Source organism: Balaenoptera ricei, chromosome 15, assembly GCF_028023285.1.
Source record: "Balaenoptera ricei isolate mBalRic1 chromosome 15, mBalRic1.hap2, whole genome shotgun sequence".
Lineage (NCBI taxonomy): Eukaryota > Metazoa > Chordata > Mammalia > Artiodactyla > Balaenopteridae > Balaenoptera > Balaenoptera ricei.
In genome coordinates, this window is record NC_082653.1 from 1,556,045 (window position 1) to 1,571,262 (window position 15,218).

General features: G+C 54.6%; 1 protein-coding gene across 4 annotated transcripts in view; it reads right to left on the minus strand.

Moving 5' to 3' along the window:
- The window catches only part of OSBPL2 (oxysterol binding protein like 2), a 42,019-nt gene that overhangs the window by 1,756 nt on the left and 25,045 nt on the right, over nucleotides 1–15,218 (minus strand). For all 4 annotated transcript variants that reach the window (XM_059896983.1, XM_059896982.1, XM_059896981.1 and 1 more), the window contains 8 exons: nucleotides 11,769–11,903; nucleotides 11,050–11,147; nucleotides 8,500–8,682; nucleotides 6,671–6,778; nucleotides 5,780–5,869; nucleotides 3,929–4,052; nucleotides 1,986–2,114; nucleotides 469–592 (listed from right to left, as the gene is read on the minus strand). In XM_059896983.1, coding sequence (XP_059752966.1) covers nucleotides 469–592; nucleotides 1,986–2,114; nucleotides 3,929–4,052; nucleotides 5,780–5,869; nucleotides 6,671–6,778; nucleotides 8,500–8,682; nucleotides 11,050–11,147; nucleotides 11,769–11,885 — 973 coding nt within the window. In that variant the 5' untranslated portion in view covers nucleotides 11,886–11,903. The remainder of the gene's footprint in view (nucleotides 1–468; nucleotides 593–1,985; nucleotides 2,115–3,928; nucleotides 4,053–5,779; nucleotides 5,870–6,670; nucleotides 6,779–8,499; nucleotides 8,683–11,049; nucleotides 11,148–11,768; nucleotides 11,904–15,218) is intronic.

Here is a 15,218-nt window from a genome sequence, read left to right on the forward strand (position 1 = left end):
CACAGACAGTAAAGGCCGTCAGCGGGAAGGCAAACCCAGGCACGAGTGCACAAGCGCACGGCCAGGTCCGGACCCCAGCGCAGACCCCAGTGCGGCCCAGCCCGCAGGCAGAGGGGCCTCGGGGCTGGGCAGGCATGGGGGGGGGCGCCCTCCAGCCAAGCGGCTTTTAAATAACAATGTGTCCAGCTTCTGAAATGTAATCTCACTGTCTGTTGAACCTAATAAGAAGACAGGGTACTTGCATTTTGTATGTATTCTTTTTCATTCCATTTTCCTAGTAATTTAATCTTATTTTATTTAGAGAAGAATTGGGCTGCAGCAAACTAGAAATTTTTTAACCCTTTCCCCACAGACGGTTTGAGAAGCATGATCTAGAAGACGCGAAGTGTGGTTGGTTAACGGTGGGGGGGGGGTGGTGGTGGGACGCGCTCCCTTCCTGCGCCCGCCCGCTCAGCCGGGGCCACGCACCCATGTTGCCGTTCTCCATGCCTCGGATGTCAGGGCGCAGCCGGCAGTCGGTGGGGGCCAGGATCTTCTCCATGCCCGTCTCCAGTTCATTGAGACTAACCGTGAAGCTCGTGAAATTATACATCTGGGGAGCAGGCACAGAAATCGTGGCTATAAATGGCGCTCTCTTCTGCGCACTCTTCCCAGCTGGGGGCCAGCGACACTCTAAACCCCTTCAGAGCAGCCAAGTGTCACCGGCTCCCTGGAGACACTGCTATCAAGGTCACCGGGGCCGGGGCTCCTTCCCTGCCCTGACACGCACTCGCCTGGGGCTCCTCCTCTCCGCCCCCGCGGTGGGCACCCAGACCCTCACCCTGACGTCCCACCCTCACGTCTGCCTCCTCACATCCTGGGGGCCGGACGGGAGTCTCCAGCTCAGCTCCTCCAGGGGGGCTGCTGCGCCCACGTCCCCCCCAGCCTCTGCCTCCCGACAGCCCAGACCTGGGGACTCGCCTCCAACCTGGCCTCCCTCCCGCTCTGGCCCCCGAAGTCTATCTCCACAAGCGGCCAGAGGGGCCCACCTGGTCCCCTCGCTGCTCGAACGACCCCACATCACTCAGAGGAGCAGGGGGGCTCGGGCCCCGGCCGCCCCCCTGCCGGAAAGCAGCTGGATGGCCACGTCCTCCGCACCCCCGCCTCCCCCAGGTCCTGCTCCACGTCACCAGGGCCCCAGGAAGCCCGCCCCCAGCCCATCAGGCCGGTCGCTGTGCTGTGTAGGGCCAGGGTCCTTGCCTGCCCTGTCCTCGGGCTCTGCTCCCGGGGACCTGGGCCCACCCGCACCGACTCAGGAGGTGCTCACTGAACCAAAGGGATGAGTGTTATTTTTAAACATGAGCTTTTTTTGCTATTATTTTATACTAGTTTGTACTCTACTAAAATTATAATAGTGGCTGTGTTGAGGTAATGTATTTACCGATGAATGTTTGGTTTTGTTTCCTTTGTTTTGCACATGCTGTGCTTTGCTTATAGGATGTGACAATACAATAAAAAATCTTATAGTATGTTGTGTATGTATTTTATATATAACTAACATATAACTTATAATATATTAAAATAAAATATAATTTATTACATGTGTTACAGTTATCATGTAATTATTTTTACATATTATACATTACTGTAAATATATTTATATTTAAATTAAATTATATTTAATTATAATTGTACTTACAATTTTGCATTACATTTAATAAATTTATTATATGTAATGCAAATTATAAGCGCAATTTTCAAAAACAAACATCAAAATGCATTTAAGCACCTAAACTGACGAGTCAGAAAAATAATCTCTCGAAACTGGTTTGGAAACCCTTTTGGTAAGACGCACCCGGTGTAGACTCTGAGGGCTCGCAGTGTAACCCGGGTACTGTGATGTGTGCACACAGTGTTGATGTGTCGGGGTCAGGGCTTGGAGGGCAGGGAGTCCCTTGGGTGACGGTGGATGGCTGGGGGGCCTGGCTGGGGCGGGGGGCGCGGACCTGGGCGGAGTTGGGGGGCCGGGTGTTGACCCTCCAGAGTAGCTTGCTGCCCGGAATGACCTGCACCGTCTCCTGAGCCTCCGGCACGGCGTCCACCACGTCGCCGTCGGCCTTCTCGGGGCAGTCGTCCTGAAAGACACAGCACCTCGGTGCTCCCAGAGCCCCTCCAGACCCGCCCGGAGCCCCCGAGACAGCAGCCAGGAGCCGCCCTCCTTGTGGGGGGAGCCCGTGCAGCCTTCTGGGTGTGACTGGACGGGGCGACACCTCCTAAGGAGGCTGAGGGTGCCTCTCCCAGATGGTTATTCCCCCACGAGCTGCGCTTCTGCCCTCAGTCGAGACAGGGTTCGCACTTGGTGATTTCAGGGTGTCTTAGCGTTTCTAGACTGGGGATCACGTCTCAATAAAAAGGTACAACTGCTACTTCTTTTTCAAAATCAACAGGACGAAGGGGAAGAACAGAGTGGTTATTCAGGCAGCTGTGAAGGGAGACACTTAAACCACGAGAAGCACAGCCTTGGAGTCCTCCCCCACCCGCAGGTTATGTGCTTTGGTGCCAGAAGCTAAATAAAGACACAGCTCAGTGACAAGTACCCACACAAAACGCTCCCTCCTTGTGAGGTTCCCCAAAGGGGCGACAAAGCCACGCTAACGCATTAAAACACATCACTAAACGGATTTAACATTCCACTGTATGGTCTTTAAATGGAACTTTACTTTTTTTTTTTAGTTTAAAAGAGCATTATTAGAAACGATGTCTAATAGCACCCATGAAATATCACAACATAAAAAACACTAATGGCGGACTTCCCTGGCAGTCTAGTGGTTAAGACTCTGAGCTTCCACTGCAGGGGGCACAGGTCCAATCCCTGGTCAGGGAACTAAGATCCCACATGCCACATGCCATGTGGCATGGCCAAGCAAACAAACAAAAAGCACTATCAATCCCAGTGGCGGCTGAATATCTTGTTAAACAAATATTGAACACCTCAGGTTTGGTACAGTCTAATTTATCACCTAGAAAAATGTGACACCTCTTTTGAACTATCACTTCTAGTTTTAAGCTCAAGAAGAACTAGTCTTAAGAAAATCAGTATTCCAGGGCTTCCCTGGTGGCGCAGTGGTTGAGAATCTGCCTGCCAATGCAGGGGACACAGGTTCGAGCCCTGGTCTGGGAAGATCCCACATGCCGCGGAGCAGCTGGGCCCGTGAGCCACAATTGCTGAGCCTGCACGTCTGGAGCCTGTGCTCCGCAACAGGAGAGGCCGCGATAGTGAGAGGCCCCCGCACCGCGATGAAGAGTGGCCCCCGCTCGCCGCAACCAGAGAAAGCCCTCGCACAGAAACGAAGACCCAACACAGCCAAAAATAAATAAATTAATTAACTAATTAAAAAAAAAGAAAATCAGTATTCCAAAGCTCCAAGGGGAAAGTATCCTTGTGAAAACTTTCCAGCTGTTTGGTATGTTACCTGGTACTCAGAACTAGAAACGCAGAAGTGACATCCACTTGCTTGTTTAATGGGTCTAAGCTAACAAGGTGCAGGGAAACAGGAGATTTATGAAGAAGTATCCAGAAGAGGGACTTCCCTGGCAGTCCAGTGGTTAAGATCCTGTGCTCCCACTGCAGGGGCCCAGGTTCGATCCCTGGTCCGGGAACCAGATCCCGCATGCCTCGCAGTGTGGCCAAAAAAAAAGAAGTATCCAGAAGAAAACGGAGGTGTCCTCTGATTCCGCCAGGCTCGGGGCGGGCAGAGGCACGATTGGGACGCAGGTGAACTCCTCCCCCGTCCAGAATCAGAAGACAAGCAGCTTTGCTTGAGAGACAGGTTCTGTGATTCACCCTCTGCAGCTGGGGCCACAAAGGCACTGCGTCCCCGCAAGCGGCAGGCCCGGCCAGGCTCCACCCACCCACCCACCCGCGGGGATGCCGCACGGAGCCGCTCACCAGCTTTGTCTTCCGCAGGGAATCGGTTCTCCTCTCCTGCTTCTTGAAGGATTCGTACGCAGCAGGGTCCAGGCCCCACAAACACTCCGTCCATTTGCCATAGATCATAAAGAGCTTCTTTTTGCTGTAGTCAAAGGGAATTTTTTAAAACCAAGTTACCAATTAACAATTATAAACCATTCATCTAAACGTGCAGCACCTTAATTGTGACCATGGAATAAATTCTCGTTCTGGCATGTCTTCTTATAAATTTTAGGGATATTGTTGGGTGTAAATGCAAAGATGAAAAGTTTCATTTTAGCATCTCTTACTCGTGGCTTTTGAGACTAACTATTCACACTCCTTCACGAAAGCAGAAAAGAGAAAATGAAGGTACAAAAACCTGAAGGGCGAAAGACGGGCCGCAGGAGACGAGATGATGTGAGAACAAGCGTACGACGTTATTACGTTTAACACCCTATGCGCCCGATTGTTATTTTTGAAATACATTACATTTTTATGTACCGTGTGTCCTGCAGCCCTTTTTCTATAAACCACATAAACAACCCTCCCCATATTCAGCTGATATGGTCTGCTTTACCTTCATAACCTCAAGTCAGACACCCCTGTCACTGTCTGCCCACATTTTTCATTTAGTAATAACCTCGACAGATCTTTCTAGATGAGCCACCAGAGCTCTCTGCCTGATTCCAAAGGAACAGCGCCAACCGTGTTGGGCCCTTGTTTTTCTTCCTCACGTCCTCCTCGGGGGAGAGCGTACAGTTGGCCACGCGCTCCCTGGAAAGGCTGCCCTGCCCGCCGCGGGACGTGCTGGGAGGGCCAGCAGGCAGGGACACGTGGCCAGCCCTCACTCGGCAGACGGCCTGGCAGACGCTCTCTGTCTCCAAGAGATGTAGCGTTAGGAAAGAGCATCCAGTGTAGGGCGGAAAGCCAGAAACCCAGAACAGGACTGGCACGGCTCACTGAGCGTCGGTGGGCGTCCGCTCCCGCGGCCTGTTTCTGTGGATGAGCTGACCACAGGGCGGGTCAGTGCTATTCCCACTAACAGGACTGCTGTCCCGTGACGTCCACACACCAGGTCCTAACTTACTTCAAGGGGCAAAGTGGTCAGAGTCTTAACGTCTAAAGGTATTTTAAGGAATTAGAACAGGTGAATTTCTGGTACCCAGTAGAGTGGGATGGAGCAAAAGCACCCACTGCTTTACACTGGAAACTTCTTTCTACTTGAAAATGTATATATTTTAGGAGCTGGAAGGAATCTTATGGCTGTTATACGGCCCAAGTTACTTATTGAAAAAAAAAGAGAGAGAAATTGAGACCCAACACATAACGTGGGGGAACCCCCCCGAAATTTTGTTAAAATTACTACTGGCCATTTTTCTGCTCACAAAAACTTTAAAAGTCCCAAATTTCCAGATTGGAATGAACAAGTCACGTGAGAATGATGCTCATAAGCTAGTGTTTGGGTTTTGCCTGACAACCGCTACGGATGCCAGGAGAGAGAAGGAAACACGTGGTCAAGTTCTAAGCTCTCAGTCCTGTTTGCACAACTGCAGTTTTATCTCTCAGTGAAAATGTTGAACTTTCTCACATCCATTTTATCAAAAGAAAACAGACCCAGATCTTCTACCCTCGAAGAAGGAGAAGCCGGGCTCCACCAGTCACCACCCTGAATGGCGCACTTAAAATTCATCATTATCTCCTTCTGTGCTCAGTAATGAAATGCTTTTTCTAAACAGGAAAGAGTCATAACTTGTCCTCCCCGGCAGATGTCACCGGCACAACTACGTCTTTTGCAGAGACACACACGCTGTCCAGGCACCCTGTGACCCAACCCACACGCGGACCTACTTTTTGTCTTGAATGTACCCTTCCACTTTGTGAAGTTCTTTTCCAAACAATCCACACGGTTTAAAGTGAAGCACACACTTATCTCCAGTTCTGCGGGGAAAACAAACACGGGCTTCTGTTGTAGACATGAAACATCCAGGAAAGAGAGAGGGAGGGAGGGAGAGGGCGGGCAGACTGGAGGCTGCCCAGGGCGGGGCAGCACCAGGACCGAGTGGACAGCACGGGGATCTTTCCGGGGGATGGAAAGCTTCGAGCACTTCCTTGTGCCGATGGTTGCACAACTCAGTAGATTTACTAAAAACCGTTTAAGCGTCCACTTTACATGGTGGATTTTATGACATGTAAATTACATCTTAATAGACATAACAAAGCCAACCAGCCATGAGCTTCTAGGAATAAGGCCTGACAGACTGGACAGTGGACAAGATTTGAGAACGGTCACTCTATTTGCATCGGGGAATCACAGCATTCTTCAGCGTAGTTTAAAATTTCAAAATAAATTCACTACTGTGACTAAAAACAAAGAAATATCAACACAGAGCAGTAGTGATGACTTCGATCAGTGCCAACCAGAATCAGATCCAACCACCACGTGTGGGGCCTCCCAGCCAGCGAGGCCCGTCGGGAGGCCGAGGGGCACGGGGGAAGGGGGGGGGGCACGGGGGGCCAGGGAGGGGCACGGGGGACCGGGGGGGGGCACGGGGGGCCGGGGGGGGGCCCGGAGGAGCTGACCGCCGCATGACACCACGGGCTGAGTGCCAGCTGGTGCGCAGGGAGGGGCCCGGAGGAGCTGACCGCCGCGTGACACCACGGGCTGCGTGCCAGCTGGTGCGCAGGGTGCTGCACCGCCACCCTGACTGTGACCGCTGCATGACTGTCAGGGGCCGTTACCTGTGGTTTACAATCTCCACCGTCCCGTACTGCTCTATCCAGAGTTTCCCGATAATCACGTTGTGGACACAGCAGGTAGGGTTGGTCCACGTGTAGGCTTCATTATGTCTGAAAGACACCACAGAACAGCAAGTCAGAGGCCAGCGAAGCAAAGACGCTGCGCGACCTCAAAGGCAAAGTACCAGACAGAATCAAACCGTAATTGACTTAAAACCTGCAGAAGAGCAGAATATCGCTTTGAACTCCCTGAACAGGGGCTACTTCTTTAGCATTCGTTTGAAATGTCCTTCTTCTCTCCTTTGTAGCAGCAACAAAGCTTTCTACTTAAATGTCGAGACAAGTTAATAAGCAAGAAAAGGCTGAGACAAAGGCAAGAGGTTTCCTGTGAAGCCCTCAACAGAACAGCCCCGCCGCCCCAGCCTGCGGGAACCGCGAGGTCCCCAGCGCGTGGCCCTGGCCGTCTGGGGACCCGCGTGTGGCGGGGATGGCTCCTGGGGGTGCAAACACCTTCCCGTCCGTCAGTCCTCATCCTCCCCGACTGGCCCTCTCCAAGGAGAAGAGAAACCGCACAAGCGGGTGCTGAGCAGGTGGCCGGACGTGTGTCTCAAGGGAGGCTGCGTGAAAGAGCCACAGTTCAGGGCAAAGATCAGCTCAGCGCACAAGCATTTCATGATGAATATTTGGAACTCCTTGAATCTCCCAGGAACCCAAAGGTGCTAATTGACAAGGTTTGTGACCTTTCAGTTCCCCGTGCCTCACCCGAGAAAGCCAAGAGCACGGGACAGACGGGACGGGCACCCTCCCCAGGAAGGGGCCGCGCTCACCGCGGCCGGGCGACCTCGTCTGCCCCGAGGTGCAGGGGTTAGGGGGGTGGGTACTGGGAAGACCACGCTCCTCCAGCCCGGCGGGGCCACAGGAAGTGCAGTGGCATCAGATGCTTCCCACGGGGGCTACAGTTAGCGAGGCTCACAGCCCAGGGAGCTGGCTACACCCCTCGGCCCGGACCACCCGCCATGGGTTTGCAGCGCCGGGCGGTCGCTAGAGACTCAGTTTCTGCTTTGAGGGTCTCTGATCACCATCGGATTGGGCGCGTTTGGATTTAGACTTAACGGTGCTCGGGCGTCCGGGAAGACGGCCCCTTCCTTCTCACCTCCTGGCGCTCAGGCCCGACCTCCCACCCTGCACGCTCAACCAGGGCTTGCCTGCGTGACCGGCAGCACGTGCACACCGGGCTGTGGTCACTTCTGAGGTCAGGTCACAGAAGACACCGCCAGTTCTGTCCCGGTGGTGGTCTGCCCACCGCCCCGGGCCCCGGCTCTGGGGGGTGCCAGCGCCTCGGCTGCACAGCCGTACGGAGCAGCGGGTGGCAGGGAACCGAGGTCTCCTGCCAGCGGCCAGCGCGGTGCACGTGGGAGCAGAGGCTCCCACTTGCCTTCAGGAGGCCGCCCGGCCCGCATCCCGGCTGCGCCCGCACAGAACCCCGGCAGAGCCCCCCACGCTGCGCCTGACCTCCAGCCCCCAGACACCGTGGGAGGACAGTGTCGTTTCACGCTGCTGAGCTGGGCTGTCACGCAGCAGGAGGTGATGACCACGACCAGGGACCGAACCGCAGAGATCAGGGGAGAGAAGACGGGACCCGACACAGTCAGACGTGAGGAGGACCCCCAGGAACAGCCAGCCCGCCGCGGTCTCCAGCCTCCTTAGAGCACGTCCCTGCCGCCGGAAAGGCTACCTGCCCGCAGAGCACGCAGGGTCCCTCCACCAGAAGGGAGGAGTCTCCGTCCTAAATGGAAACGGATTTCCCTTCGGATGCGCGGCCGCCCACTCACTTGAGAAGCTCCAGCGTGATGGTGCCACGGGGCTCCGCCTCCACGCTCTTCCCCCAGAACTTGAGCTTCGGGTAGATGGAGCCGTGAAACAGGAAGTCCTGATGGAGGCCCTCCGAGTAAAACGCACTGATGGGGGGGTGGTGGCTGACCTGCTCGGATATGAATCTGAACCCCAAGTCTTCCCTGGGGACAAAACGAGGAAAAGAAGGGAGGGGGCAGGAGGGACAGTGAAAGGGCCTCATCAGTGACAGCAAAGCCCAGAAAGGTCAGCCCAACCCGCTCTCGGGGGCCCGCAGCTCAGTGCTTGTGGCGCTGCAGGACCGCACGGCCACCTGGCCCCCACGTCTGGGAGTGGCGCTGGGATAAGGGGACCACGCGTGCTGTCACACGTGGCAGAAATATCCGACACGGCTTCCTGACGTCACACTTGGCCTAACACTGACCACATGCAGAGCACACGCACATGCACACGCACAGCACATGCACACGCACAGCACACACACAGCACACGCACTGTGCCTCCAGGGCCAAAGTCAGCACCACGCAGAACAAGCGACAGTGCAGAGAGGCCTGCCGCCCTGCACACAGGTGCACAAGGAGCTCTTAGAACCAGCGACTCAGAGAACTGACAGCAAACTGTCACCTTAGTCCTCGAGGGACGCCCACTGCCCAGTAAACCCAGAGTAGGACTTTCCAGCCTCCTTTCAAGGCTCCTGGCATTTCTGTGATGAAATGTCTTATGCCCAAGATATTCCTGGCCAGGAAACAGGATTTTTAGTACACTCTCTTTTTCAATAAAAATGTCAGTTTTCAATTGTTCCAGAACTCTGAATACACCTACAGCTGTAGTCACTAAAAATTATAAAAGCTCAACCACATAATTACTAACTTAACTGGAATCAGAATTTCCAATCATTACAGAGGAAGGAAAGTTGAAAAATTAGATTTGAAAAAGGTTGCCTACCAAGGTATGTAATTTACAAAATGAATACTTGTCTAAGAAAAGAAAGTGTTATTTTTAGTTATCCACGAGCAATCTCTAAGGATGAAAAGACACTGGTGAATGGCCAGGCTTAGTTATGTTGCCCCCTAAACAGGAAGACGGCTCCGTCTCACACGTGTGGCACGCGGCAGACACCGCAAGCGTGACCTGGAAGTTAAGGTCCGACACACAAGTTAAGAGAGAATGTCAGTGTTTCCCAACAGCCTGTGAAACTTTAATTCAACCCCTGAACTACGTTCATGAAAAAGATGAACAGTTAGGGGTGTCACTCTATATTCAGCGTCTTGGGGGGTTCGTATGCTTTTAATCCATCTGCTTACTTTCCTTCGTCTGTAACTTTTATCATATTACGCTTTGATTTCTCTTTTCAGGTATTTCGATGATGCTTTTAATAAACAAAAATGCTAATAATCTGACAGCTACATAAGGTCAGAATCTCGAACCCTGGACTAAAGCAAACTAACCGGAGGGAGGGAGCTTTTGCTCGAGAGAAACATCTAAGAAAGGAGGAAACTCTATGTGAATTCAAGACAAAAATGTCCCCTTAAGAGTGACCCTCGGGGCAAGCCTTTCCCTTGCCTGGGCCTCAGCTTCCTCGCTTCTAAAAGGAAAGGGCTGTGCCTTATGGCCCCGCTGGCTGTGAGATGCCGTAGCCCAAGGTCACCTGCTGAACCCCTGTCATTTACAAAGCCCCCCGGCAGCACACATCACGCTTTCTCCCAACTCGTCCAGCTTTCTCAAGGGCAATGAGATGTGGAGAACGGCTTCTCCACCACAGGTCAGTGCCAGCCGACCTCTAAGCCACACTAAAACCCCAGGGGGAATTCCCACTCCAGCAGCGTGTGGAGAAGGGGCCGCTGCTGAGACATCCAGGGCGAGCCAGAAACAGTGGAATTTGAAACTGACATGAATCTTGCTTTCCCAACCTGGGAGGTGACGTGTGTGCAGGTGTGCAGGCCGCCCGCATCCCTAAGATGACAATTCCTCCCCAAATGGTCGGAAACCCGTGCAGATACACATATCCCCGCCCACACGCTTACACCCTACAAACCTGAAGAGTGCCCATTCTAAGCTGTCCAACATCCCCAAATCCCACCATCATTTACTCACCATTGGAAAAACTCAACCATTAATAACACATATGCAATAAAGGACCCAAGAACCAGGAGTGTGTGGTTCTTTGAATCCAAGATGCATCGGTCACATAACACGCCACTGGTTTTATAAAGATGCTGCAAATTAAACCACACCTCGCAGAAATGCCCAAACACGAGCACCCAGCAATCCGACACCCCGTGCTGCCCGCTCCCGGGCACCCCCGCTCCATTCCTGAACCTAACGCGTTCTTCCGTTCTCAACTCGGTTTTTTCACCAGGCTTCTGTTATGTCATTAACACAACAGCTCTCGTACGTGCACCATCTTCCCGCCTGCAGTAAACCCCTCAATTCAATCAGCCTGGAGAAATCCATGCTGGACAAGCAATCACCCTTGTCCGTCGCCAGAAGAACCTCACGCACGAGACGGTCACGAGGGCCTGTCCCCTTACCTGGTTAACTCGTATGTTTCCCCCAAGAGTGGATTGAATGGCTTGCCGGTCCTCTCCCACTGGGAAGCCACAGCCGAAACCGCAAAGGCCGCTACAGACTGGAAACAACCACAGGCTGGTGAGGGGCGGCTGTCCATCAGGATGCGGGAGCCGGGGCGGTGAGGGCGTCCCACTCACTCGCTCCTGGGTGCCTTTTCAGTCTCCCACTTGTAACACGTTTGAAACCGCAGAACTTCCGGGGAAATACTGCTTATCACCCGCCACTTCCTCACAGCCACAGAAAGCAGGAACTCTGCCGCCTTCCACTCCCAGCCCGGGCCTGCCTCGCAGGCCCTGTCTGTCACACACACGTGCACACACACGCGCACACGCACACACACACACACTCACGTGGGGTGATGGTGCTGAAAGGGCCCAAGAGGAGCCGAGGGCCGGCGCTGCCACCCGCTACAGCCCTGCAGCCCCGACCACCAGGCAGCCGAGACCACGCCCGCGCAGAACGTGCCCGGGACAAGTGCCTCGGCCTTTGGGCAGGACAGCACCCCAACATCCGTGCGAGCTGCGCTGGCCCTTCTCCCAGGTGTCCCACTGCTGAGGTGCCCGGGTCCCTGCCGCCACACGGCCAATCCGATGGCGTCACGTTCATTAAAAGCTACGGTCTGCACCCAGCCAGGCTGCACCCAGCCTGGCCCTCCCCCCGAGAGGGGCCCGCCGCCCACCTGCATCCTTTCCAGGGGCTGGGGCTGGCAGGAGGCTTTGTGGACGAGGTACACGTGCTCCATATACTCCGTGATCCGCTGCAGGAAACTCAGAGGCTCGTTGAAGGCGATGGGCATCGTGATCTTGGACAGCTCCTAGGGGGAGCCGGTGAGGACCCGTTACCGCCACCGCTACCGCTACCGGCGGCTCTGCCCAGACACCAGCGCCCCCGCACCAGCCCCTGCTCCGAGCGTCACTCCCTTGGAGCCGCAGCCGCCTGCGCAGGTCGAGACTGGAGAGGCCCTGCGGGAGCCCAGCCTGGGAGACAGAGCCGCTGCCCACCTGCCCACGGGCACCACGCTCATGGCACATGAGCCTGCGGGCGCTCCCAGGCTGCCAGCTCCAGTGACGACCCCGCTCCTGTGTTGTGCCCCGTGCCACCTCCAGCTCCACGGTCCCAAAGCATCGTTCCAACCCGTCATCCCAGGGTGACTTGGAAACTCCTCGGCCTGCCAAGTGAGACCCCCTACCACGGCCCGCTCTCAGGTACCGTGCAGGCAGAGCAGGTGTGCAGCCCCGGTGCGAGGCGAGGCCAGGAAGGCGCTCAGGGACGCATGCTGCGGGGGCCACCGAGGGAGCCGGCATCTAGGCAGGGGGCTCCAGTGGAGGCCCTTCCCAGAAGCACGGCTGAGCAGCGCAGGACGGCTCTGTCAAGGGAGGAGCAGGGCTGGACAGGACGGGGAGGGAGGAGGAGATGGGGGAGGGGAGGGGAGGGGAGAGAAGATGGGGGGGAGGGGAGGGGAGGGAAAGAAACGCTGCCGGCCCAAAGCCAGCAAAGATGCTGGCCTCGCTCACGTCAGGAGAAAGGAAATGAAAGCACATGGAGAGTCCACTGCACACCCAACTCAAGTGGCAAACCCCCAAACCTCTGACCCCCGCCTGTTGGCAAGGCTGGGGGGAACCAGGCCACCCACACCTGCCGGTGGGAATGCAAAATGCGGCAGCCTCCGGAGAGGAGGGGACCCAGCCACGCCCCCCGCTCAGCCTTTGGTCCGGCGGCCCCACGTGCAGGAGCCTAACCCACAGCTCCTCCAGCAAATACGCAGCAAAAGGCCAGAAACAACGCAAACGTCCAACCACAGGGCCACAGTCAGTCAACTGTGGGGCAGCACGGCGCGGTGACCAAAAGAATAAGAAGCAGCTCTGCCCGCGCGGCTACACTGTGGAGCGGAAACAGGCGGAGAGGAGCCGACCGTCTATCTGAAGAACGGGAGGAGGCCACGCAGCCAGCGTTCTCACACGTGGCAAGAGGGACCAGAGCGTGTCCTGATGGTCACCTCCAGACTGCAGGGAGGGCACGGGGACCGGAGGCTAGACGCTTGGAACACACCTCGTCTGAGAGATGCGACTCTGGACTTACAATTTTAAACCAAAATTAAATTTAGAAAAGCCATCTCTAAACACCATAAACAAAACAAAACAAATGAACCCACACAACCTCCCTGGGGGCACAATGACCCAGAGGTGCTAAAGCACAGGGACTGAAGAGTCACCCTCGGGGCAAGAACGACAAATGCCACAGACGGGCTCTCCTGAGCCGCACGTGTGTGGGCGCAGCAGCGGGTCACAAGCTACATGCTGCGCTAAATCCCTCATCTCCTGTGTCGTGAAAAACTGGGACTGTTGAGGTGGCGGAAGAGAGACACAGACAGAAGACAGAAGAGGTTAGATAAATCCTGTGGCCTGGAATTTGAAGCATCGTTGAAACAAATCAAAACACAGCTCCTAACTCTCTCCCCTGAAAAGACCTAGAAACAAGACCAATCCACTAGCCTCCCCCGGGCCCAGCCCTGGTCCTGAGCTCTCTCTCTCCCTGGACAATAAAGGTACAGGAGGAGTGGGGGCATCTTTTGTAAAGGAGTGCGGGCCGGTGTGAAGAGGCTCTCACAGCCAGAGACGGACACGTGTGCCTGGACGCAGCACAGGGCCAACCCCGTGGGCTGCTTGGTCAGACCAGTTATGCTGCCAGGGAACCAAAGACATCATGCGAACACCTGGATAGAGAATCACTCACTGATCCCGACTGTCTTATGCAAACCACATTCACAGTAGAGGAGGGGACTTCCTCATCACAGAAATATTCCAGGTAACGAAAGAAGGGCAATCGTTATCAGCTTGGCTCCGATTTGCGACTCCTGATGAGCTAATGGGTCTGGGCACCAAGCGCCAGCAGTTCTTAAATTCAGACGAAGAGCAACAGAAAGGTCTTGCGATGGAAGGACCCAAACGAGTCCCACACACAGACTGCAAAACACACACAGGAGAGCCACGCTCAGACGACTGGAAATTTGAACACAGAGTGGGTATTTGATGATGTTAAAGAATTATGTTACTTTCAAAAGTAGGATAATAGTATTGTGGTTGTGTTTAAAAAGAATCCTTATCCTTTAGTGATACATAAGACATGTTCACAAATGAAAAGGTGTTTGGAATTTGCTTCAAAATACCAGGGGAGGAGGGGAGCGGTGGAGGGGCGGAGGACGCATGATTAGCCCTGACTGGCAGTGGTGAGGGCTGGTGATGGGCAGGGGTCTTCATGAGATTCTGGCTACCTCTGTCGGGAACTGTCGTGTTCACCAGTCCGTGGCTGGTTCAATGAGCTGATGGGCAGTGAAGAGAGGTGTGTCACCTCCCTGGAGGTGCATCCGGAGAGGTGAGTATCTCACGGGGGACAGCGGACGGATGCTGTGAAGTGGGGCGGTGCGACCCAACCACCCCCAGTGTTACATCCAGCCTTACTCGGAATCCAGCCTACGGCCAGCTCCTTGGGGAACACAGTGCAATGATGTCACTCTGTGAAAAGAGGCTTTTGGTTTTAGACCTCTGAAGAGTCAAGACCGAGTGGCTTGTTGAGTTCGTCACACCCCCAGACAGACACTTTTCTGAAGACCTGAATTGTGCACACAGTCGAAAACGTAGGAGAGGAGAGTGCTAAAAGAAAACAATCCTGAACATGTCACTTTAAAAGATCACAGATGTGTAGATACACGCGTGTGAGCAAGCAGGGGTCAGTGTGCACTCTTAGGTTTTCCAGCCCTGTCTGCTGAGAGGCCTGGAGCAGTGACACCCTGGCAGCACGCAGGTCTCGGTTTCTACACACCATCCTCTAATAAAAGGTCATCAGTGGGGGCTTCCCTGGTGGCGCAGTGGTTAAGAATCCACCTGCCAATGCAGGCGACACGGGTTAGAGCCCTGGTCCGGGAAGACCCCACATGCCACAGGGTAACTAAGCCCTGAGCTCTAGAGCCAGCATGCCACAGCTACTGAGCCCCTGCGCCACAACTACTGAAGCCCTTGCACCTAGAGCCCATGCTCCGCAACAAGAGAAGCCACCGCTCGTCGCAAAGGGAGAAAGCCTGCGTGCAGCAACAAAGACCCAACACAGCCAAAAATAAAATAAGTAAAAATAA